Raw genomic sequence first — 27,810 nt, forward strand, 5'->3', positions numbered from 1 at the left:
GGGGCCGAGTTAATAGAGTTAATAGAGCAGGGGCAGTGGGGACAGTTCAGTGGAGGATGTGGGGACAGTGTGTTACTGTGAGTTGAGGCCAGGATAATTAAGTGAGAGGAGAATGTGTTGTATGGAAAACACCCATCTGCACAATTCAGAAAAGTTGTTGGTGAAGGGAAGATCCAGAAGGCTTGGGAATGAAGCAGCCATTGAAATCAAGCATGTTATGTTTAGCTGCATGTTGTGCCTCGGGGTCATCTACTTTGCTCTTGGCCACAGTTTGGCAGTTCATCCTGGTGGCCAGCAGGTTGGTAGTCATACCATTATAAAAAGCTGTGCAATGATTGTGGCAGAACGGCTAAATGACATGGCTGCTTTCACAGGTGGTCCAGCCCCTGATGGTGTAGGATAAATCTCTGACAGAACTGCTGCATGGGTGGAATGGGCAAGACTGGCACCTGGGTCTTCCACAGGGATATGGCAGTTTGTGATTTTATGGTCTTAGTGTTGATTATGAAATTCTTTGAATAAATGAAAAACAGTCAGGCTTCACATAAGTATTCTTTGTCAGCCGATTTTCCTCAAGCAGTGGCTTTCTTGCATCATTACGACATTAATATGGTCGACAATTAGTTTTTCTCGTTCTGTATATTTCCAGTGTTTTGTCTATATTTTCACTTTTCTTTATAGAAAATCTCACCACTCTACTTCAGCTGTGTTAATACCTGAACTCTTCTTTTGGTCAAACAGAGAACCTCACAAAATGTTCCTTATTGCATCTCCTTCACCATCAGGCAATGTGTGGCACATAGTTACTTCTTCTTTCTTTCATATTACTGGCTGATCAGCACCACCTAGACAGCTGAGTAGTTTTCTTGCTGTGATTTGCTTTTGACCTTTGCCTCTTCACTTTACAAACATGTACATGAGACATTGCATAGGCATTGTGATTTGCTGTATCTTTTAGTGAGTGGAAATCATTCAACAATTTAAATTTTGGGTCACATAAAAGATGTCTGCAATTAAATGGACATTTATAGGAAACCTGAAAGAATGAAAAGTATATATAATAACATTTTTGAATCAACTCATCTAGATCTACGTAGGTGAGTAAATGATTCTATGCAAGCAGTTATTAAACTCATTAAAATCTCAAACATTACTTATGTTGAGTCCAAGCCTTGTAATAAATGTTAAAATGGCAGTCAAGCCCTACTGGTGCTCGGGAGCCTACTTCGCTGGAAGCATAATATTGGCTTTTCAAGAATCTTTCTTTCCTTCATTGAGTAGTGTCTTTCCTTGATTTTCAGCACTACCTTCATATCTCCATTTTGGTTCAGTTTTCCTTTCTATTTTGCAATGTTGTATATTGTTGTTGTTGTTGTAGTCTTCAGTCCTGAGACTGATTTGATGCAGCTCTCCATGCTACTCTATCCTGTGCAAGCTTCTTCATCTCCCAGTACCTACTGCAGCCTACATCCTTCTGAATCTGCTTAGTGTATTCATCTCTTGGTCACCCCCTACGATTTTTACCCTCCACGCTGCCCTCAAATACTAAATTGGTGATCCCTTGATGCCCCAGAACATGTCCTACCAACCGATCCCTTCTTCTGGTCAAGTTGTGCCACAAACTTCCCTTCTCCCCAATCCTATTCAATACTTCCTCATGTGATCTACCCATCTAATCTTCAGCATTCTTCTGTAGCACCACATTTCGAAAGCTTCTATTCTCTTCTTGTCCAAACTATTTACCGTCCATGTTTCACTTCCATACATGGCTACACTCCATACAAATACTTTCAGAAATGACTTCCTGACACTTAAATCTATACTCGATGTTAACAAATTTCTCGTCTTCAGAAATGCTTTCGTTGCCATTGCCAGTCTACATTTTATATCCTCTCTACTTCGACCATCATCAGTTATTTTGCTCCCTAAATAGAAAAACTCCTTTACTACTTTAAGTGTCTCATTTCCTAATCTAATACCCTCAGCATCACCCGACTTCATTCGACTACATTCCATTATCCTTGTTTTGCTTTTGTTGATGTTCATCTTATATCCTCCCTTCAAGACACCATCCATTCCGTTCAACTGCTCTTCCAAGTCCTTTGCTGTCTCTGACAGAATTACAATGTCATCGGCAAACCTCAAAGTTTTTATTTCTTCTCCATGGATTTTAATACCTACTCTGAATTTTTCTTTTGTTTCCTTTACTGCTTGCTCAATATACAGATTGAATAACATTGGGGAGAGACTACAACCCTATCTCACTCCCTTCCCAACCCCTGCTTCCCTTTCATGTCCCTCGACTCTTACAACTCCCATCTGGTTTCTGTACAAATTGTAAATAGCCTTTCGCTCCCTGTATTTTACCCCTGCCACCTTTAGAATTTGAAAGAGAGTATTCCAGTCAACATTGTCAAAAGCTTTCTCTAAGTCTACAAATGCTAGAAATGTAGGTTTGCCTTTCCTTAATCTTTCTTCTAAGATAAGTCATAAGGTCAGTATTGCCTCACGTGTTCCAGTATTTCTACGGAATCCAAACTGATCTTCCCTGAGGTTGGCTTCTACTAGTTTTTCCATTCGTCTGTAAAGAATGCGTGTTATTATTTGGCAGCTGTGGCTTATTAAACTGATAGTTCAGTAATTTTCACATCTGTCAACACCTCCTTTCTTTGGGATTGGAATTATTATATTCTTCTTGAAGTCTGAGTGTATTTCGCCTGTTCCATACATCTTGCTCACCAGATGGTAGAGTTTTGTCAGGACTGGCTCACCCAAGGCCGTCAGTAGTTCCAATGGAATGTTGTCTACTTCGGGGGCCTTGTTTCGACTCAGGTCTTTCAGTGCTCTGTCAAACTCTTCACGCAGTATCGTATCTCCCATTTCATCTTCATCTACATCCTCTTCCATTTCCATAATATTGTCCTCAAGTACATCGCCCTTGTATAGACCCTCTATATACTCCTTCCACCTTTCTGCTTTCCCTTCTTTGCTTAGAACTGGGTTTCCATATGAGCTCTTGATGTTCATACAAATGGTTCTCTTATCTCCAAAGGTATCTTTAATTCTCCTGTAGGCAGTGTCTATCTTACCCCTAGTGAGATAAGCCTCTACATCCTTACATTTGTCCTCTAGCCATCCCTGCTTAGCCATTTTGCACTTCCTGTCGATCTCATTTTTGAGACGTTTGTATTCCTTTTTGCCTGCTTCATTTACTGCATTTTTATATTTTCTCCTTTCATCAATTAAATTCAATATTTCTTCTGTTACCCAAGGATTTCTACTAGCCCTCATTTTTTTACCTACTTGATCCTCTGCTGCCTTCACTACTTCATCCCTCAAAGCTACCCATTCTTCTTCTACTGTATTTCTTTCCCCCATTCCTGTCAATTGTTCCCTTATGCTCTCCCTGAAACTCCGTACAACCTCTGGTTTAGTCAGTTTATCCAGGTCCCATCTCCTTAAATTCCCACCTTTTTGCAGTTTCTTCAGTTTTAATCTACAGGTCATAACCAATAGATTGTGGTCAGAGTCCACATCAGCCCCTGTAAATGTCTTACAATTTAAAACCTGGTTCCTAAATCTCTGTCTTACCATTATATAATCTATCTGATACCTTTTAGTATCTCCAGGGTTCTTCCATGTATACAACCTTCTTTTATTATTCTTGAACCAAGTGTTAGCTATGATTAAGTGGTGCTCTGTGCAGAATTCTACCAGACAGCTTCCTCTTTCATTTCTTACCCCCAATCCATATTCACCTACTATGTTTCCCTCTCTCCCTTTTCCTACACTCGAATTCCAGTCACCCATGACTATTAAATTTTCGTCTCCCTTGACTATCTGAATAATTTCTTTTATTTCATCATACATTTCTTCAATTTCTGCGTCATCTGCAGAGCTAGTTGGCATATAAACTTGTACTACTGTAGTAGGTGTGGGCTTCGTATCTATCTTGGCCACAATAATGCGTTCACTATGCTGTTTGTAGTAGCTTACCAGCATTCCTATTTTCCTATTCATTATTAAACCTACTCCTGCATTACCCCTATTTGACTTTGTGTTTATAACCCTGTATTCACCTGACCAGAAGTCTTGTTCCTCCTGCCACCGAACTTCACTAATTCCCACTATATCTAACTTTAACCTATCCATTTCCCTTTTAAAATTTTCTAACCTACCTGCCCGATTAAGGGATCTGACATTCCACGCTCCAATCCGTAGAACGCCAGTTTTCTTTCTCCTGATAACGACATCCTCTTGAGTAGTCCCTGCCCGGAGATCCGAATGGGGGACTATTATATATATATATATATATATATATACAACACCTTCAACAACACCTTCAACCCATTACATGCAGTCTCCCATCCTTCATCAAAGACACCAACCACTTTCTCGAACGCCTGGAATCCTTACCCAATCCGTTACCCCCAGAAACCATCCTTGTAACCATTGATGCTACTTCCTTATACACAAATATCCCGCACGTCCAGGGCCTCGCTGCGATGGAGCACTTCCTTTCACGCCGATCACCTGCCACCCTACCTAAAACCTCTTTCCTCATTACCTTAGCCAGCTTCATCCTGACCCACAACTTCTTCACTTTTGAAAACCAGACATACCAACAATTAAAGGGAACAGCCATGGGTACCAGGATGGCCCCCTCGTACGCCAACCTATTCATGGGACGCTTAGAGGAAGCCTTCTTGGTTACCCAGGCCTGCCAACCCAAAGTTTGGTACAGATTTATTGATGACATCTTCATGATCTGGACTCACAGTGAAGAAGAACTCCAGAATTTCCTCTCCAACCTCAACTCCTTTGGTTCCATCAGATTCACCTGGTCCTACTCCAAATCCCATGCCACTTTCCTTGATGTTGACCTTCACCTGTCCAATGGCCAGCTTCACACGTCCGTCCACATCAAACCCACCAACAAGCAACAGTACCTCCATTACGACAGCTGCCACCCATTCCACATCAAACAGTCCCTTCCCTACAGCCTAGGTCTTCGTGGCAAACGAATCTGCTCCAGTCCGGAATCCCTGAAGCATTACACCAACAACCTGACAACAGCTTTCGCATCCCGCAACTACCCTCCCGACCTGGTACAGAAGCAAATAACCAGAGCCACTTCCTCATCCTCTCAAACCCAGAACCTCCCACAGAAGAACCACAAAAGTGCCCCACTTGTGACAGGATACTTTCCGGGACTGGATCAGATTCTGAATGTGGCTCTCCAGCAGGGATACGACTTCCTCAAATCCTGCCCTGAAATGAGATCCATCCTTCATGAAATCCTCCCCACTCCACCAAGAGTGTCTTTCCGCCGTCCACCTAACCTTCGTAACCTCTTAGTACATCCCTATGAAATCCCCAAACCACCTTCCCTACCCTCTGGCTCCTACCCTTGTAACCGCCCCCGGTGTAAAACCTGTCCCATGCACCCTCCCACCACCACCTACTCCAGTCCTGTAACCCGGAAGGTGTACACAAACAAAGGCAGAGCCACGTGTGAAAGCACCCACGTGATCTACCAACTGACCTGCCTACACTGTGATGCATTCTATGTGGGAATGACCAGCAACAAACTGTCCATTCGCATGAATGGACACAGGCAGACAGTGTTTGTTGGTAATGAGGATCACCCTGTGGCTAAACATGCCTTGGTGCACGACCAGCACATCTTGGCGCAGTGTTACACCGTCCGGGTTATCTGGATACTTCCTACTAACACCAACCTATCCGAACTCCGGAGATGGGAACTTGCTCTTCAATATATCCTCTCTTCCCGTTATCCACCAGGCCTCAATCTCCGCTAATTTCAAGTTGCCGCCACTCATACCTCACCTGTCATTCAACAACATCTTTGCCTCTGCACTTCTGCCTCGACTGACATCTCTGCCCAAACTCTTTGTCTTTAAATATGTCTGCTTGTGTCGGTATATGTGTGGATGGATATGTGTGTGTGTGCGCGAGTGTATACCCGTCCTTTTTTCCCCCTAAGGTAAGTCTTTCCACTCCCGGGACTGGAATGACTCCTTACCCTCTCCCTTAAAACCCACATCCTTTCGTCTTTCCCTCTCCTTCCCTCTTTCTGATGAGGCAACAGTTTGTTGCGAAAGCTTGAATTTTGTGTGTATGTTTGTGTTCGTTTGTGTGTCTGTCGACCTGCCACCACTTTCATTTGGTAAGTCACATCATCTTTGTTTTTAGGTATATATATATATATATATATATATATATATATATATACCCAACAAAAGCGCTGGCAGGTCGATAGACACACAAATAAACACAAACATACACACAAAACTCTAGCTTTCGCAACCAACGGTTGCCTCGTCAGGAAAGAGGGAAGGAGAAGGAAAGACAAAAGGATATGGGTTTTAAGGGAGAGGGTAAGGAGTCATTCCAATCCCGGGAGGGGAAAGACTTACCTTAGGGGGAAAAAAGGACAGGTATACACTCGCACACACACACATATCCATCCATACATACATACAAGACTCAAGCAGACATTTGTAAAGGCAAAGGCAGATCTCTGCTCAAACTCTTTGCCTTTACAAATGTCTGCTTGAGTCTTGTATGTATGGATGGATATGTGTGTGTGTGCGAGTGTATACCTGTCCTTTTTTCCCCCTAAGGTAAGTCTTTCCCCTCCCGGGATTGGAATGACTCCTTACCCTCTCCCTTAAAACCCATATCCTTTTGTCTTTCCTTCTCCTTCCCTCTTTCCTGACGAGGCAACCGTTGGTTGCGAAAGCTAGAGTTTTGTGTGTATGTTTGTGTTTATTTGTGTGTCTATCGACCTGCCAGCGCTTTTGTTGGGTAAGTCTCATCATCTTTCTTTTTAAATATATTTTTCCCACGTGGAATGTTTCCCTCTATTATATTTATATATATATATATATATATATATATATATATATATATATATATATATATATATATATATAGTTATAATAGAAGGAAACATTCCACGAAGGAAAAATATATCTAAAAACAGAGATGATGTGACTTACCAAATGAAAGTGCTGGCAGGTCGACAGACACACAAACGAACACAAACATACACACAAAATTCAAGCTTTCGCAACAAACTGTTGCCTCATCAGGAAAGAGGGAAGGAGAGGGAAAGACGAAAGGATGTGGGTTTTAAGGGAGAGGGTAAGGAGTCATTCCAGTCCCGGGAGCGGAAAGACTTACCTTAGGGGGAAAAAAGGACGGGTATACACTCGCGCACACACACACATATCCATCCACACATATACCGACACAAGCAGACATATTTAAAGACAAAGAGTTTGGGCAGAGATGTCAGTCGAGGCAGAAGTGCAGAGGCAAAGATGTTGTTGAATGACAGGTGAGGTATGAGTGGCGGCAACTTGAAATTAGCGGAGATTGAGGCCTGGTGGATAAGACTTACCCGTCCTTTTTTCCCCCTAAGGTAAGTCTTTCCGCTCCCGGGACTGGAATGACTCCTTACCCTCTCCCTTAAAACCCACATCCTTTCGTCTTTCCCTCTCCTTCCCTCTTTCCTGATGAGGCAACAGTTTGTTGCGAAAGCTTGAATTTTGTGTGTATGTTTGTGTTCGTTTGTGTGTCTGTCGACCTGCCAGCACTTTCATTTGGTAAGTCACATCATCTTTGTTTTTATATATATATATATATATATATATATATATATATATATATATATATATATATATATATATATATATATTGCATATTATGTATTTGTAATAATTACTTCAGCAATGCCCTATTGTTGCAAATGAACCACAGAGCTACTTCAACTGTAAGCAGTTCACACAAGTGCGTGCCAAGACTCTCACAGAGAACACAGGATTGGTGCACGACCCATTATTTGAACATCAATGTCGGTGTTAGGCACGAGTGACATCTTACAACATCTATAAAATACTTTCCCTGCTGTTCTGGTGCTTGTATCATATATGTCTAATTGGCCTTGGCGTTTACAGCAGAATTTCACCAATAACTCAAATAATCATTCTTTGGTACTTGACTCATTATTTACTTACATGCCACAAATATTGAGGACAATGATGCAAATGAATAATACAGGAACATTTTAGTGGACTCTTGAACTGAAGTCATGAAATATGTGAAAGAACTGGAGACTATAAAACTGTAAGTTAACATATATTAAAATAACGAAGATTAAGTATAATGTGTATTGCCTGGAGTTAACAATGCACCTAGGTGTTGCAGATTCTCAAAGTACAGGTTTTTGATGTGTACAAGACTATTTCCAATTACTTTATTAAATTCCTGAATATTCCAAACACAACTGTGTCCCTATGACAATCTGTTCATTCCAGCAGACTTTTTTATCTGTGAACTATGTATTCATGTTTTGGAACAAGAACTCATTGACTGGAGCAGAAGGGAGGAGGGGGGGGGGGGGGGGCAGCCTCTCACACCCTCATATGTCATTCTCAGCTGTGACATTAACCAGTATTCCATTCTATATAGGAACAAAAATCCTATACCACTTATCTCAGAGAATAATAAAAAGTCATACATATGACATTTTGCACAAAATAACTACATTTGACTGCGATATTCAACCTCACTGAGAAATTGGAGTGCTTTAGGACACTAAATCTGGACCTTGTGTTAGTTGACTTTTTAAAGTGAATGAAAATATTTTTCTTCATGAATAATAATAATTCCTTAGAAACCTACCTCTCATCTGGTGTGTCGTCGTAGTTAAGAGAGTCCAAAACCTGGCTTGAACCAGCTCTCCATGCTAATATATCCTTTGCTAGCCTCTTCATCTCTGAATAACTATTGCAAACTATATTCATTTGAAACTGATTACTCTATTCAAGCTTTGGTATCCCTCTATAATTTCTACACACTATACTTCCCTCCATTACCAAACTGACTAATCTTTGATGGCTTAGTTATTTTTTTTTTAACAAAGGCCTACCTTTGATTAAGTTGTACTATAAAAATCTTTTCTCCCTCATTCAATTCAGTACCTCTTCAAATACTTTCTGGAAATACTTCCTAACACCTGAATTTATATTCAGCATTAACAAATTTTCCTTGGTATTGGTCATTTACCTTTTATATCCTGTTTAGTTCCGCTATTACCAGTTATTCTGTTGCTCAAGTAGCAAAACTCATCCACTACTTTTAGTGTCTCATTTCCTAAAATAATTCATTCAGTGTCATATGACTTAATTTGATTATTTTCACCATCCTAGTTTCACTGTTATTTATGTTCATCTTATAACCTATTTTCAAGTCATCGTCCTTTTCATTCAATTGATCTTCCAAATCCTGTGCTGTCTATGTTACAATTACATGTCATCCACACAGCATGTATGACTGTTTAGTGTTGGTCAAACATAGTTTAATCTAATGGCAAACAAGCTATATTGCCACATTTCTTAGCACTGAAAAAATGACTCACCTCCATTTTCTTTCCCGTCAACAGCAGCAGCTGAAGTTGCTACAAATCTGTCTGGCACAGCCTTTGCCTGCATAACACAGAGGACAAAATCAAATTCACAAACGTAGACACATTGTTTCATATGACATCTTTACATACATAAGAATATTAATAAAGAATGTTCTGCAAAGGTACAAAATCATGGGCAAAAATCAGCAAATCTTTTCCAATAAAAACAGACAAAAGTCAAGGTGGTACTTGAGAAGCTTCATGAGATTGCTGACAGAGCTGACCAGCAAATCTCTTGTGATACAAAACAGTACATGGACTCCAAACATGTAGCCTCATTGTGGTAATGGCACTGATGTTCAACACTTCAAGCACTAAGTGAAACTGTCAGGAACATTGCCAATGACAAGGTGAGCAATGAAAACTCATATACAAAAAGTGCACAGAGCCTACACAATGGCAATGGATATTTATAATAGGAAATCCTTCTCCACCTACTGAGCGTGACGGCGCATTTGGGAAGATGACGGTTCAATCCCCTGTCCGGCAATCCTGATGTAATGGGGTGAGTTTCTGCCTCGTGCAAGACACCTTTTTTCCTATTTTGTTTCACCAAAGACACCTTTTTTCCTATTCTGTAACACCCATATGTGTTTCAGCACTTCTGTGCCTTGTTCAGTGGGTTTAATTTTTATTTTTAACTTTCTTTTAAAAAACCTACTGAAGATAGCACAAAAGTGCTGAAACATGTATGGGTTAAACAAAACAGGAAAAAAAGTGTCTTGCATAAGGTGGAATCTCATCCCATTTTCATAGCAAGCACAGACATTGTAACGCTGGAAATGCATATCCTCTTATTTCCATCTAGTGTACTGTAATTTTTTTCCTTGTTTTGTTACCTCAAGATATGACATTTCTGTCTCTTTATATATTGTTATTGTTTTACTGTTTGTATATATATATATATATATATATATATATATATATATATATATATATATATATATATATATATATATATATATATATATATATATATATATATATATGCATTGATGTTGGTTTGTTTCGTAAATATTATTTGTACTTTTACGCTGGGTCTTGCCTAGGGAAAACTGCTATCGAACGATTAACTCGATAGGTCGTGTGAAGAATCAAAGTGTGTAGGATCTTTGGTAGTGTGAACTCTGTCGCGTGGAGTGCGGGCAGAGAGAGAGTCTGGCTGGAGTAGCGAGTGGAGCAGGTGTGTTGTGTGACGCTCCCGCGAGTTGCCGCGCTTTTGGGGTTTGGCAGATGTAATTGCGCTCGACTTGCGATGATAGTTTCTGACATGGTGTCGCGGACAGGAAGCATTAGCTGGCGCACATCAAGAGCCCGTTTCGCCTGGTGACCTTGTCAAGAAGAAGGCGCACCAACATCCAGCTTCTGCAACAGCGACAGCCGACAATGAGTGACTGTCGCCACCTCCTCGATCGACGGCTTCAAACCTTCAATCAACCAACAAGGAAGACTGGGAGCACGCAAAGTTTTAGAACTGTATGGCAGACCTCAGCTTTTAAAACTGTTCAAATCACAAAATTACAGCAACGTAGCATGAACCTTTGTTGCTCATTGTCCCAATTGCATTACCAAGCAGGGTCCCTTCCTTTTCCGGAATGAACCCAAGTGTCGTTGAGATTCAAACGCCAGCATCATTTTATTTCACTGCTTTAATTTCAAAGCTCAGTTAAGGTATTCATAGCTGGCTACAGTATTTAGATTGCACAAGCACAAATTAAGAGTGCGAGTTTTGTTACCGCATTTTAGCTTACCTGTGACTGCAGCTCAGCTTGGTACGTACTAAATTTTACTATTGTTAATTGTTCAGAATCATTTAATTCAAGTTCAAAGTTAAATCTCTTATTTCTAAATTGCGTAGATTCAAGTAGCTTTTGAAATTATTGTTGAGGTGGTCCAAGACTAACCGTGTTTTACTGAATTTCGATGTGCTTCAGAAAGAAAGCTCACTATTAACTTCAGTCACTAAATTAACTTTCGATTTTCCTGTTTTATTAATTCTTTTGCTACATTAAGTCAGAGTGTAGCGAAATTTATTACTTCTGACAAAGTTTCAGTTTTCACACTACACATGTCAACCTTCAGTTGCCACACTTCTAGTGCTAATTATATGTGTAATAACCTTTCTTTTTCAGTTACTATAGTAATTGTCCTTAGGACTGGCGACCGTAATTTCCCCCAAATCTCAAATATCTAATTAACGGTAGTTAACTGTTAACGTAACGGCCGCACATTTACTTTCTTTATTAACTTTACCCCTTTTCAAAATTAATTTCCACCTGTTTCATTAGCAGTTTTCCTTTCATTTAGATGTAACCCTTTCCTCCCTCTTTACCGACAGATTAACTTCGGTGACGATTGCTTTTCCAAAATTCCCATTAGGTACACGCGGTTTCATTTTTCATGGTCATTAAGGTTGATAAGTGAGGGGGAGGTTACAACATGAGAAGAAGAACTGCACCACAAGATGGTCATCTTGATTTAGGTTTTCTGTGATTTCCCTAAATCGCTTCAGGAAAATGGAAGGATTGTTCCTTTGAAATGACATGGACAACTTCCTTTCCAATCCTTTCCTACTCCGATGAGACTGATGATCTCACTGTTTAATACCTTCCAACAAATCACCTCCCCCCCCCGCCCTCCTTTTCCACCAAAACCAAACTACGTCACCAGAAAACAGTAATTTTCCCAGAGGCACTTTATGCAACTGAGACATCATCATTAACCATAAATGCTATTGTCAGTGAGATAATGGACTAACAGATACAGAGGAAAATATTCAGATCTGATATGGTAACTGGATGTGCAAAAGTTTTAGACAACTGTATTCCATGACCGAAGGCTTCTTTCGCTGTATGGTAAATATGCTTGAAAACTCTTGAACATATATCAAAAATGTCAGACTCACAATTAACAAAAAAAAAACATTCTGCATCATAAATGGGACCTGAAGAACCAAACCATGAAGGCTACTCAACATCCAGAAGCATCTCAAAGAAATCGCTGTTGACTCACTGGAAACTACAAGGACGCAATTCTGGCAGAAGACTAACTCCAACAAGTTCATGTCAACAATGGATAGAAGTTTGAAACTAAAAAATGCATTAATAATAGAACGTAAATAGACCCATAGTCGTAAAACAAAGAAGTTTTGAGAAGATAAGAAAAACAGAAAGACTAAAGCTACGTATTGGTTCTAGTGGTCTTTAAAGAATCAAATGAAATAATATTATTAATAACAGTAATAGGGCACACATACCACAGGTATGCACTTCTCTTTGTTGCATTGAAAGTACATCCACGGCATGTCACTGCATATTATCTCTTGTCAAATGACTGCCTGCTTCATCTCCCCATCACCATCTATGAAAGTACTGTAGATGAGCATCAAACATAAAAGCACTGATGTTCTCATGTTTTGCAGTAATAAACATTTTGAAACTTGTACCACAGATTGAAATTCAATGAATTCAGTATACAAGGTTCCAGGTAGTGACTTAAAATGCAATTTTTGATTTAATATTTTCAAAAGCATAACCCTATGAGCGCTATACTTAAATCCACTGCTATTTCATATGATCTATCTCTCCCAAATATAATTTGTACAAGAGTCACGGAAACCAGCATCACCGCTATTTATAACATTTTTATAGCCACACTGAAATTGGAAAGCCACAGTGTATCTACCTGTAGCGAACATACAACAGTAATAAATGAGAACAGAATTGAAGACTTTAAGACGTTTTTGTAGAATACAGACTGGAAAAACCTTCCTGGGTTGCTTCCCTTCCATACCAATCAAAATGTAAATATGCATAGTTTTTACTGTTTCCAAAGGCAGGGTATGGAACTGAGAATGGAACAAAAATATTGATTCCATAATTTGAATAAAGTATAATGCAGCAGAAAGGTATAAAATAATACTATATGGAATAAAACAGAAAGCATGTTTTACTGATTATAGATAGATTCTTCAGTGGACTGCTATTGATAATATAAAAAATATATAGCAGAAAGTAGTTATGAAGCTTGGCTTTCACCCAGGAGGCTGAGGTGTGATTCCCAATACTTGAACAGAATTTTTCTGCAGTCACTACTCCGAGCTTTGGTAGGCACCACCAAGTCAATTGCAGATTGCAGTCAAATAGCTGATCATTCGTAACACTTGGTGGTGTTTAAAAATTTAATGTATTGTGTAACATAGCCTACAGTTTCCAGGATAAGTGTAACAAAACAGATTTAACAAAATTCAACTCCCATCTTTTTTCTTGTGAATATTAGTTGACAAACACTGACCAGCTGTCACTGCTGCAAAACGCAGCAGCTCATTTTCTGTGACAACATTTCACAACACAGTGCTGTTCAAAATGCTGTTTGGGATTGACTGGTAAATCATTTGCGTGTGGGTAAGAAAGAGAGTCACTGACTGCAGATAATAGTGTCAGTTAGATATTGTTCTTGTGGTGTATATTTAAATCACCAGTTAACTGGATCCACTGACAAGCCAATGGCAGGACTTGTATAATACACGGATAAAACTCGATTCATGTGGGATCATTGCCTCTTCATGTTATTCTAGGTCAGATGTGAATACTACCATATCTATGTAATATAATTCTGTTGAATTCTCCACTCACTCTGATCTATTTCAAACACTCGCTGTGTACCTAACTGAGAGGTTCACAAAGAAGCCTCTTTGTTCATCATAACCTAAAGTTTCATGTGGTAAAAGATACTTCTGATGTAACATAATAGATACTTCTGACCAGAATACCGAGTTGCTTGAAATTGTCCATCTTCTTCATTTCAGTCTGGTTACTTACACTTACTTTATTAGTTATTAGTTGTAATCATATAATGCAGGTTTTCACTTTTCATTTTCTTTTTAGAAGTTTAACGCCACCAATTGAAAGTAAGAAAACAGCTCTCATTGACAGTGACATAATAGGTTTCATGGAGGATGGATTTCATGAATTGGCTGTCTCAGTTGAAGTATGAGATCAAAAATCTGATTACAGGTAACTTATTTCACCTAAATGTAATGTTTCAATTACCATTATATTAATTAAAACACCATCTATTTCTTTCAAGATACTTTTCCTCCAAAATATCAGATTCCAGACTTATGTCCTATTAAACAAATGGAATCATTTGATGTGCATATCAACCATATTCTGTGCAATTTTATTTTGAAACTTTATAGTGATTCTTGTTTTAGTATGTTTTCAACACTTGCATCCCCATGTCAATCCAGTTCACACAACAAACATGATTTGTACATCTGGAAATCTGTGAGACTACTCAAATTCTGGTTATATAGACTAAAACTTGCTTTAAATTCACCTCCATTGTCATTTGAAATTGCGTAAGCGATAATTTGATCAAAACATACTTTTTAATTCTTACATGAGCTCAGTCGTCTCCATATGAATGACAGCACAAGTCATATTAAAACAAGCTGTCTCAGCTGTATATTGTTCCAGTTATGGTGGTTGCTAGCACAGGGGTGGAAGCAACACACAGTGGTGTGGTCTGCTAACTTTAGATGACACTGGATATTTTCATTTATAAGAAATAGTGTGGTGGCAATCCTGATGCTGGCCATATTGAAGTGCAGCAGGTAACATGTCCTTATTGTGGCCGGCCGCGGTGGTCTAGCGGTTCTGGCGCTGCAGTCCGGAACCGCGGGACTGCTACGGTCGCAGGTTCGAATCCTGCCTCGGGCATGGGTGTGTGTGGTGTCCTTAGGTTAGTTAGGTTTAAGTAGTTCTAAGTTCTAGGGGACTTATGACCTAAGATGTTGAGTCCCATAGTGCTCAGAGCCATTTGAGCCATTTTTCCTTATTGTGTCACTGGAGGTTAATAATAATAATAATAATAATAAACAAACAGTGCATAAAATTTCTGTTTGTTGTTAAGATTTATATGTTTGACAGAAATCACAACCCAAACACTGTTAATTATAGCAATATAAATACTTATGCATGTGATGCAACTCTACTATTTGAGGATAAGAACATAGAAAAATTTGGAAATGAAAGCCAACTTGAAAGTAAATATTTCTATTCAAAGGTTTGCTGAAATAAATTTTCATGGCAAACAGTCCTAAGCCATTTCTTGAATATTGGATCAAACATCGACAAAGTAAAGATACCAACATTTGCATAGAGACAGCCTTGCATAATGATTGATGAAAATGTAAACTGAGATAAGCATGTCAGATACATAAGTGGAAAAAACAGTTCAAACCTATATGTGCTGAAGAAACTCAGCTATATAAAAGGAGACAAATGCTATGAAAGTAGCTTACTGGGCAAAAATTAATTCTACATTAAGTTATGGCATACTTTTGTGGAAAAGTACATTGAAAACACGTATTAATAGAGTATTTAAAGTGTAGAAATGAGTAAATAAGAATGCTAGCCAAATTTAAATGGAAGAATCATGTAGGCCAGTATTCAAAGCACTTAAGAATTAACGGTATGAAGCTTATATCTACATAAATTCCTACACAACACTACATTCAAATATGTTCCCAGTATTCAAGGTATTGAGACATGACACAACAAAACAGAACTTGTTCCATGGACCAGACACACCACGATAAAATTCACATCAAAGTCATTCTATACAGGACCGAAAACTGAAGAAAACTTTAGTTCAAACTTAAGAAAGATTTTCAAAAAAAAATCCTCAAAACAATTTTGATAGAAAACTGTTTCTGTAGCACAAATGACTTTATGTGCACTACAATGTATCACTAACTGCTATGTAAGACTGCATACAAAATGGGATGTAGCTTAGACAAAACACAAAATATGTCCCTGAAAGTGAGAGAAACAATTCTAAAATTATATATACAGCATAGATGATGTAAGCAAATCTGTAATTTAATATTGTATAATCCCACAATATTGCTGTTCAGAATTATAATTTGCTAAATATTAGTTATTAGACAGACATACTTTTCCATGCTTGTGATACAGATTTGACTCAATCTCCACAATGTATGTTGGCTACAGCTCCAATAAACATTACATTGCAGATCAACTCAGATATCATATGACTGTGTGTACCCACACCCCTGGACAAAGCTAAAGGAGAAATTTGCAGTAGTAGGGAAAGAGGTACACATTGCTTTCATAGATTAAGCAAGAGCTTACAATAAAGGTATAAGGTACAGATTAAAAAAGGGTCAAAGTTGTTAGAATCTATTACAGTGAAAATTCCAGGATGGAATCTAACAATGTTAAGAAACAGATAGTTACTACTCACCATATAGCGGAGATACTGAGTCGCACAGGGGCACAATAAAAAGACTGTCTGAAAATGAGAGTTCAGCGTACAAGGCATTCATCGGAGATAGAAAAAATGGTGACACTGCAGAATCTATTAGTGTAATGAAAGCACTGAGACAAAGTTTCAGTTGATACGGCTTTCCAAAGATGGACGAGCAGCTGTGCAGAAATGGAAATCATTGTTAACAATGTACAGGTGTCTTCATTAAGTCTTGCTAATGATCAAGCCATTCTAGCACAAGATGAATATGATCTTGAGTTTATGTCACAACGTTTATATCAGGAATACAACACATGTGGACTACAAATTGGTGTAACAAAACCAAATATCTGCTAATGAATAGCAACACTAGATATGTAGTACACATCAATGAAGGAGCAGTTATGAGTCAGGTAGACATGTTTATATACATAGGGGCATATACTGTTGAAAGTGGATTGAGTAATACAGAAGTAAAATATAGACTACAATAAAGGAGGCAAGTAACGTATTCTGTTTGGTAAGGCAAGAACATTTCCAACAACAATAAGAAAGAAGCAGGTAGGATTTGGCTGTACCAGGTGGTTATAATTAAACTGACAGAGTTATAATTAAACTGGCAGTTTTCTGAGTGTTGGAGTGTGGGCCGTATACATCACAGGATGCTGAAACATTGTAGGTATGTTGATTAACTGGTTTGCTCACAGAGTATGTAATAGTTCCACATTCTGCCAGCAGCTGAAAATATGGTGCATTAAACAGTCAGAATGGAGAGTGGGTCCACAAAAAGGAGAGGAATGATGAAACACATGATAATGGTGGTTCTGGCATGTTTATTAGGATATGGTCTCCAGTTACAACTTGTGTTCAACATAGTCTCCTGACTCAGCAACAATCTGCATCCATAACACGGTATGGTCGACAGATGCTCACAGCATACCCGGCATTGTCAGAGCAATTTGTTGTTGTTGTATGCTGTCCTTCAGATAGAGAAGTGTAAAAGTGCATCCCTGATAGATGCAATCTTTCAGATACCCCACAGCCAGAAGTCACTTGCATTTACTATGTTGGGGGATCTGGAAGGATGAATGAAACCATCTTAAAATTTCCTAGAGATGATGCAGTCATTACCAAAGCGTTCTCTAAGAAAATCTTTCACCTGACAAGCAACATCTGGTGTTGCCCCATCTTGCATGGAAACAGTGGTGTGGACACAGTTGTGATCTTGCAAAGCAGGAATCACGTGTTGCACAAGGAGGTCCTTATAACATGAAGGTGTCACTGTATACCTAACAGGCTGTAGCAGTTTGCCTTCTTTTGTTTCTTCGTTGATTGTACTGGCTGAAAAATGGGTTGTGGAAGTGCAACTACTGTCTACTTTAAATGATGTAGCCAACAGATGCAGAGTTGCATTTCACAGTCCTTTACTATTACTTTTCACACACACCAATACTACACAATTATTTGGCCAGTGCACTATTGCTATAACTTCCCATAAGCCTCATTAATAGTTATCAGGTGAACATCCACACATTGCTACAATAGTTTCCTGTTGAACATCAACGAGCAGTAAAAGCATAACCACATAATTCTCAGTTCTTTCAGAATAATCAGGTACATATGGTACAGACACTGTCATTGCTTTAACACATGGCCTATTGGTGTAAAACTTATTTCACTGTTAAGTTGATACAATACAATACATTGTTGTTGTTGTTCTAACGGACACAGGTTTCTTGTCTGAAACTCGGCTGTGGACCGACTGTCTCGTGACCAGAAATCGGTCCCTTATACATCTCAATAATAGGTGCTGAAACTACACACTGTTCAAAGATAAATTTGAAGACATTACAATTAAAACTTAACTCCTTAAATTAACTGAATACATCAAAAAATTCTGTCTGTTCGACAGTTTCTTCTATTATGATGGTCAAGCCGAATTATTTGTTTAAATCATGAAATTAAAAAATATCGTTACACAAGCAATACTTTTGACAAAACTGTTAATTGCTTTGGAATTAATTAAGGGCTGACTTTGCTAACATGTTTTTGAATAGAACCAAATAAATACTTAAAAATTCCTATTAGTTGTTTCCCCAAATGTTCATAATTAGTACAGAATTTATATTTGTTTATACATCAACAATAGAATTTAAGTTATGAAACAATTACTGATTTCACCTATAACAAAAGATACTAACTAAGCATAGTCAAAATAAATCAGAAAATCAATTACATACACAAAACGAAGCACAAAATTATATCTGGTGTTATTCTTTAAAACTGAGTGCCAACCTTTCTCTTTTATGAAAATACATATTATACTCATGTATGTTAATGTTAATTAGTTCAAAAATGAAAAATGAATTTTAAGGAGGCAGATGGCAAAACAAGAGGGAAAGAAAAATTATTCCCACTTGCTTCGTCACAAGGCCCATAAGGTGTCATCTCCTGAAAGAAAATTGTATTGAGAATGAAGGAGCTTGTGAAACCGTACCACACAGTCACGTAAGTTAACTGCAGTGGATGTTCCTGCACAATATGTGGCAGAGTTGAACCCCATATGCGAGATGTGTGAATCATTTCTATGTGTGTAAAAAATGGAAGGGCAAAGTCATGGAGGTTTAGCCTATCTTGGGGCTTCATTTGGAACACATTCTGAATCTTGTACGGATACCACTGTAAAATGTTCTGCAAAATTTTTTGAACTGTTGACCAGAGGAGAGATAATGCCCATGACACGGCTTGAGCACTGGCTGCAGAATTTGAGGCATGTACTGCACAGTCAGCTATAGCTGTAGCAACTTCAACAACTGCCATAGAAATGGGCCGCCTCCCTCTCCTCAATGCGCCATCTAATGCACCTGTTTCTTCATATTTCTTTATCATCTTGTTTAGTCCGTTTTTTGATGTGAGACTTCTTCACAGCTGTTTCTGTCGGGAATATCCCCACATTGTAGCACTGCTATTGCAGCCGTTCTGATAAAATAATTTACTAGCAGTGCATGGTCTTTCTCCTCAATAACTGTTGTGTTTCATACAGAAAACTTCAACCTTCTTACCCCTTTATACTAACTGTCACTTCACAAATGAAATCAACATACTGATGTAAAAACAGGAAACATTTCACATTCTGGTGACTTAAGGGGAACTATTATCTTTTTCAGCATACTTTGTGAGGCACCAATTAATGAATGTATCTACAGTGTTCAAAACTAAAATCAAAATTTTTGTTATCACATAGCAAGTCTCCTACAATCAAAGATTGTGAGATAGGTGATTCGTAAATTCTAAAACTACATACAGACTAGTAAACTCAATCAAAGGTTACAATGTATTTGTTGTTGCTTTTTCAGATAGATATTACTTTACAATGTTATCACTAAAAAAATAATCTATTGTTGTAATACATATGGTGTTACTTTTTTAGATAGATTTGGTTATTATTCAAGAAATATTCAACACAATAATAGCATTTACTTTACAAGTATTTTTCAAGGTCTCCATCAGTATTTTTTAGATATGGATCACACTTCCCATTCCATATTTTATTTAAAAATTTCACGTCCATACGGAGCGGAGTTTTTTTGTATAGTTTTAATCTGTGGGTAGGTAACAAATAACTTGCCCTATGTCTAGTGTTCTACTGATGCAAGAAGCAGTTGCCCTCAAAATGTTGTGGGTTCCTTTTTGTGAAAATGAGAATCTCACAGTGATACATGCTTGAAATGCACGTTAGATTTAGGTTTTCAAATAAAGGTGAATCACATTCTTCACCAGGGTTTTGACTACCTCTCGTCATGCCTGAAGACGAATGTCATACCACTACCCTTCCCACCCCTCTCACAGATGTATTCCACCACCAACTGAACCTACACAATATCCTCCAACTGAACCTACACAATATCCTCCTCGTCCATCCCTGCAGAATCCCTGCTTCCAACCCCTTGCCTCATGGCTCATATCCGTGTAAGAGACCTAGACGCAAGACCTGTCCCATACATCCTCCTACCACCACCTACTCTAGTCCAGTCACTAGCATCACCTATCCAATCAGAGGCAGGGCTACCTATGGAGCTAAGCTGCAAACACTGTGCTGCATTCTATGTGTGCACGACAACCAACAAACTGTCTGTCCACATGAATGGTCACTGACAAACTGGGGCCAAGAAACAAGCGGTCCACCCAGTTCCTGAGCATGCTGCCCAACATGACATTATTCATTTCAGTGACTGCTTCACAACCTATGCCATCTGGATCCATCCTGCCAACACGAGCCTTTCTGAAATCCACAGGTGGAAACTCTGCCTGCAGTATATCTTACAGTCTTGTAACAATTCTGACCTTGACCTTTGTTGGTCATTGTCCACACCGACATATCCCTTTACCTGTTCCCACTCCAGCACTGCTCAGCTCTCAATTCCACCAACACACCAACAGTCTTTTTACTTCTCTCATCTTCCGCTGCCCACCACCCGCTGTCTAATCTCTTGAGAGCACCTAGCTGCCCTACCCTCTCTCCACCTCATCCCTGTATGCTCCCACAAGTGACACTTCACCATCCCTCACTCCTACCTTGCCCTCCCTTCCCCTCCCTGCCCCAGCCTCCTCATTACCCCCCTCCTTACCCCCCCTCCCCCCCGCCATCCAGATCGCTCCTCCCACCGTGCGCTGCTGCTCGCAATCTGGCTACGGCAGCCAGAGACGACAGTCACATTTATACAATTTGCATTTGTGAGACTGTGTGTGTGTATGTATGTTGTCTAAATCTGATGAAGTCCTTTTTGCCTGAAAGTTTACTTGTTTGCCAGTCTTTTTGTCATGCCTATCTGTGACTCATCCTTTTCATAATATTTTCATAAACACAACTAGATAGAGCTACAACTCCTTCAGAATTACCTGTCGGCTGCTGGAGGGGACCCTGCTACAGCGGTGCTGGCCAGCCACCTCTCCCTCACTGAGGCTGCTGCACAACCACGCCGGCTCCCCCACGGCTCCTGGCATCACCTCCCCCTGACTCAGCTGCTGTTGGCAGAGCAGAAGTAAGCAAATTAGCAACAGGCACCATTGTTCTTCTTGCTGCTGTTGTTTGTTAAGACTGTTTTGACACAGCTGTGCACACTAATCTATCCTGTGCAAGTGTTTTCATCTTACAGTAACCTACGTCGATTTGAAATTACTTACTGTACTCGAGACTAGATCTCCCTCTACAATTTTTAGCTCCACACACCCCTCCATTACAAAATTGACAATTCCTTAAAGCCTCATGATGTGCCCTAAACTTCTTTTTTCCTTAGCTCAGTTCACTACCACGTCATCATTTAATTGATCTACTTGTCTAATCTTCATCACTCTTGTGTAGCACAACATTTCAAAAACTTCTGTTCTCTTCTTATGTGAATTCAATATAGTTGTCCATCTTGATTGTTACTTTTTTTAAATTGTACACCTTAAGGCATTTTGGCCACAGCCACTCTCTGAAACACATTTAAAGTCTTGCTACACTATATCTTGTCAATTACTACTACTACCACCACTATTGTTACTATTAGATGAAGAGGCTTGCACAGGATAGAGTACCATGGAGAGTTGCATCAAACTACTCTTTTGACTGAAGACCACAGCAGCAGCATCTGAAATATGCACAATTTGACACATCCCATGTCCTTGTGATTTACTTGGTATCTGGATCCATGAACATGAAATAACTAAATAAATAAAAAGAGCGGCTTGAAAGGGGACCAGTGGTTGTGAAGGGAGTGAAACAGGATTTAGCATATCTCCTATGTTATTCAGTGTGTACACTGAGCATGCAGTACATGAGATCCAACAAGTAACAGTGTGTTAAGATTTTAAATGTGATTCTGAGGATATCTGTGGTAAAATCATATTACGGTATATAATTTTGAGTTGAAATAAAGAGCATATAAAATTCAGAATGGCTATAGGAAGAATTTGTATTACTGCCAAAGAGAAATTTGCTAACACTAAATATAAAGTTGAGTGTCAGGAAGTATTTTATGAAAGTATTTGCCGGCAGTATAGCACAGTACTGGAGTGCAATGTAGACATAAACAATTTGGATTAGCCTGAAAATGGCATAAACCAGTGTACAAGTTTGTGATCATTGTCACTAGTCATTATAATTGTCTGTCTTGATCCCTTTAATTCCTTCTCCAAATTTTTCTTTTGTTTCCTTTACTGCTCACCCATTATACAGATTGAATAACATTGGGGATAGGCTACAACCTTGTCTCACTCCCTTCTCAACCACTGCTTCCCTTTCGTGTCCTCAACTCTTATAACTGCCATCTGGTTTCTGTACAAATTGTAAATACCCTTCCGCTCCTTGTATTTTATCCCTGTCACCTTTAGAATTTGAGAGAGAGTATTCCAGTCGACATTGTCAAAAGCCTTCTCTAAGTCTACAAGTGCTATAAACATAGGTTTATCTTTCCTTAACATCTACATCTACATCTTCATTTATACTCCGCAAGCCACCCAACGGTGTGTGGCGGAGGGCACTTTACGTGCCACTGTCATTACCTCCCTTTCCTGTTCCAGTCACGTATGGTTTGCGGGAAGAACAACTGTCTGAAAGCCTCCGTGCGCACTCTAATCTCTCTAATTTTGCATTCGTGATCTCCTTGGGAGGTATAAGTAGAGGGAAGCAATATATTCGATAGCTCATCCAGAAATGCACCCTCTCGAAACCTGGCGAGCAAGCTACACCGCGATGCAGAGCGCCTCTCTTGCAGAGTCTGCCACTTGAGTTTGTTAAACATCTCCGTAACGCTATCACGGTTACCAAATAACCCTGTGACGAAACGCGCGTCTCTTCTTTGGATCTTCTCTATCTCCTCCGTCAACCCGATCTGGTATGTAGCCGCTTGTTGCGTGTAGTGGACTCCTGACCTATCCAGTGGAACCCAAAACCCCACCACCCTATGGCGCAAGTCGAGGAATCTGCAGCCCACACGGTCGCAGAACCGTCTCAGCCTCTGATTCAGACCCTCCACTCGGCTCTGTACCAAAGGTCCGCAGTCAGTCCTGTCGACGATGCTGCAGATGGTGAGCTCTGCTTTCATGCCGCTAGCGAGACTGGCAGTCTTCACCAAATCAGATAGCCACTGGAAGCCAGAGAGGATTTCCTCCAATCCATAGTGACACACATCATTGGTGCCGACATGAGCGACCACCTGCAGATGGGTGCACCCTGTACCCTCCATGGCATCCGGAAGGACCCTTTCCACATCTGGAATGACTCCCCCCGGTATGCACACGGAGTGCACATTGATTTTCTTCCCCTCTCTTGCTGCCATATCACTAAGGGGCCCCATTAGCGCCTGACGTTGGAGCTCCCAACTACCAGTAAGCCCACCCTCTGCGACCGCCCGGATCTTGCAGAGTGAGGGGCAACCTCTGGAACAGGACAAGCAGCCATGTCAGGCCGAAGATCAGTATCAGCCTGAGACAGAGCCTGAAACTGGTTCGTCAGACAAACTGGAGAGGCCTTCCGTTCAGCCCTCCGGAATGTCTTTCACCCCCTGCCACACCTCGAGACGACCTCCTACTCAACCACAGGTGAGGGATCAGCCTCAATGCGGGCAGTATCCCGGGCAACCACAGTCGTAGTCCGATCGGGGGATGCGTGGGACGAGCTGGCCGTCTCCGACAAACCCCCATCCGGACCCCCACTGTGATGCCCATTGGGAACAGCCTCAAGCTGTGTGACCGAAGCCAACACTGCCTGAAGCTGGGAGCGAAGGGATGCCAACTCAGCCTGCATCCGAACACAGCAGTTGCAGTCCCTATCCATGCTAAAAACTGTTGTGCAAAGAATGTCTGAACTAATCTACAGAGAGCGCAAACAAATTGACACAAAATTTAAACGGTTATTAAAATACAAGATTGCCTAGTAAATGCAGTAATGCTGCTACTTGCGCACTGCTGACACACTGCTCGGTGGCGGAAGGAGACTACGCGAATTTACACTATTCAGGTACTAAAACGCGATGCTACAACAATCTAATACTATAATACGCCCGAAATTTATGAATTAAACAATGCAAGTACCAAAAACACGCAAAGAAATTAAGAATTAAACTATGTAACAAATGAGTGAGCTAGGAGTATATGACTTGCTGCTGCAGCTGCTTATCCAACGGCGGCAGGGAGCACACTCCTGTACTCTATGAGCAGTTGCAGGGTCAGTATTGCCTCGCATGTTCCTACATTTCTCCAGAAGCCAAACTGGTCTTCCCTGAGCTCAGATTCTATCAGTTTTTACAGTCTTCTGTAAAGGATTCATGTTAGTATTTTGTGACCATGACTCATTAAACTGATAGTTCGGTAATTTTCACACCTGTCAACACCTGCTTTCTTTGGGATTGGGATTATTATATTCTCCTTGAAGTCTGAGAGAATTTCGCCTGTCTCATACATCTTGCTCACCAGATGGAACAGTTCTGTCATGGCTGTCTCTCCCACGGCTATCAAAAGCCCGAATAGAATGTTGTCTACTCCTGAGACCATGTTTTGACTTAGGTCTTTCAGTGCTTTGTCAAATTGTTCATGCAGTATCATATCTCTCTTCTCATCTTCATCTATGTTCTCTTCCATTTCCATAATATTGCCGTCAAGTACATCTCCCTTATATACATCTTCTATATACTCCTTACACCTTTCTGCTTTCCCTTCTTTGCTTAGGAATGGTTTTCCATTTGAGCTCTTGATATTGAAACTGATGGATCTCTTTTCTCCAAATGTCTCTTTAGTTTCTCTGTAGGCAGTATCTGTCTCACCCCTAGCGATACATGCTTCTACATCCGTACATTTGTCCTCTAGCCATTCCTGTTTAGGCATTTTGTACTTCCTGTTGATCACATTTTTACATGTTTGTATTCCCTTTCACCTGCCTCATTTACTGCATATTTATATTTTCTCCTTTCTCCTATTAAATTCAATATCTCTTGTGTTACCCAAGGATTTCTACTAGCCCTCATCTTTTTTACCTGCTTGGTCCTCTGCTGTCTTCACTATTTCATCTCTTAAAGCTACCCATTCTTATTCCCTAATGCTCACTCTGAAAATCTCTGCAACCTCTGGTTCTTTCAGTTTATCCAGGTCCCACTTTTTTGCATTTCCTTCAGTTTTAATCTGCAGTTCATAACCAATAAATTTGGCAGAGTCCACATCTACTCTTGCAAATGTCTTACAATTTAAAACCTGGTTCTGAAATCTCTGTCTTACCATTATATAATCAGTCTGAAACCTTCTGAAGTCTCCAGGTTTTTCCATGCATGCAACATTCTTTCATGAATGATTAAATTATGCTCTGTGCAAAATTCTACCAGATGGCTTCTTCTTTCATTCCTTTCCTCCAATCCATATTTAACTACTACTTTTCCCTCACTTCCTTGTCCTGTTATTGAATTCTAGTCCCCCACAACTTGAATTTCTGTTTCCCTTAAGTATCTGAATAATTTCTTTCATTTCATCATACATTTCCTCAATCTCCTCATCATCTTTGGAGCTAGCTGGCATATAAACTTGTACTGCTGTGGTGAGTGTGGGCTTCCTGTCTATCTTGGCTACAATAATGTGTTCATTATGCTGTTCATAATGAACACGTAAGGCAATACTGACCTTACGACTTATCTTAGAAGGAAGATTAAGGAAAGGCAAACCTATGTTTCTAGCATTTGTAGACTTAGAGAAAGCTTCAAATTCTAAAGGTAGCAGGAATAAAATACAGGGAGTGAAAGGCTATTTACAATTTGTACAAAAACCAGATGGCAGTTATAAGAGTCAAGGGGCAAGAAAGGGAAGCAGTGGTTGGGAAGGGAGTGAGACAGGGTTGTAGCCTATCCCCGATGTTATTCAATCTGTATATTGAGCAAGCAGTAAAGGGAACAAAAGAAAATTTTGGAGTAGGTATTAAAATCCATGGAGAAGAAACAGAGCCTTTGAGGCTCGCCGATGACATTTTAATTCTGTCAGAGACAGCAAAGGACTTGGAAGAGCAGTTGAATGGAATGGACAGTGTCTTGAAAGGAGGATATAAGATAAACATCAACAAAAGCAAAACGAGGATAATGGAATGTAGTTGAATTAAGTCGGGTGATGCTGAGGGAATTAGATTCGGAAATGAGACACTTAAAGTAGTAAAGGAGTTTTTCTATTTAGGGAGCAAAATAACTGATGATGGTCGAAGTAGAATGGATGTAAAATTTAGACTGGCAATGGCAGGGAAAGCGTTCCTGGAGAAGAGAAATTTGTTAACATCGAGTATAGATTTAAGTGTCAGGAAGTCGTTTCTGAAAGTAGTTGTATGGAGTGTAGCCATGTATGGAAGTGAAACAAGGACGATAAATAGTTTGGACAAGAGAATAGAACCTTTCGAAATGTGGTGCTACAGAAGAATGCTGAAGATTAGATGGGTGGATCACATAACTAATGAAGAGGTATTGAATAGAACTGGGGAGAAGAGGAGTTTGTGGCACAACTTGACAAGAAGACATGTTCCGAGGCATCAGGGGATCACAAATTTAGCATTGGAGGGCAGCATTGAGGGTAAAAATCGTAGATGGAGACCAAGAGATGAATACATTAAGCAGATTCAGAAGGATGTAGGTTGCAGTAAGTACTGGGAGATGAAGAAGCTTGCACAGGATAGAGTAGCATGGAGAGCTGCATCAAACCAGTCTCAGGACTGAAGACCGCAACAAACAAAACAACAAAAACGTGCTGTTCATAGTAGCTTACCCATGTTCCTATTTTTTTATTCATTATTAAACCTACTCCTGCATTATCCCTATTTGATTTTGTATTTATAACCCTGTATTCACCTGACCCGAAATCGTGTTCCTCCTGCCACCGAACTTAACTAATTCCCCCTATATCAAGTTTCAACCTATCCATTTCTTTTTAAATTTTCTAACCTACCAGCTTGATTAATGGATCTGACATTTCATGCTCCGATTCATAAAATGCCACTTTTGTTTCTCCTAAAATGACATCCTCCAGAGTAGTCCCCA

General features: G+C 39.8%; 1 protein-coding gene across 1 annotated transcript in view; it reads right to left on the bottom strand.

Annotated features, from left to right (window-relative positions):
* Window positions 1–27,810, bottom strand: part of LOC126106282 (serine/arginine repetitive matrix protein 1-like) — a 195,088-nt gene that overhangs the window by 5,259 nt on the left and 162,019 nt on the right. Inside the window, exons 14-15 of the mRNA XM_049912503.1 lie at window positions 21,671–21,796; window positions 9,449–9,515 (exon numbers count right to left, since the gene is read on the bottom strand). Coding sequence (XP_049768460.1) covers window positions 9,449–9,515; window positions 21,671–21,796 — 193 coding nt within the window. The remainder of the gene's footprint in view (window positions 1–9,448; window positions 9,516–21,670; window positions 21,797–27,810) is intronic.

This window comes from Schistocerca cancellata, chromosome 10 (genome assembly GCF_023864275.1).
Source record: "Schistocerca cancellata isolate TAMUIC-IGC-003103 chromosome 10, iqSchCanc2.1, whole genome shotgun sequence".
NCBI classification, from domain to species: domain Eukaryota; kingdom Metazoa; phylum Arthropoda; class Insecta; order Orthoptera; family Acrididae; genus Schistocerca; species Schistocerca cancellata.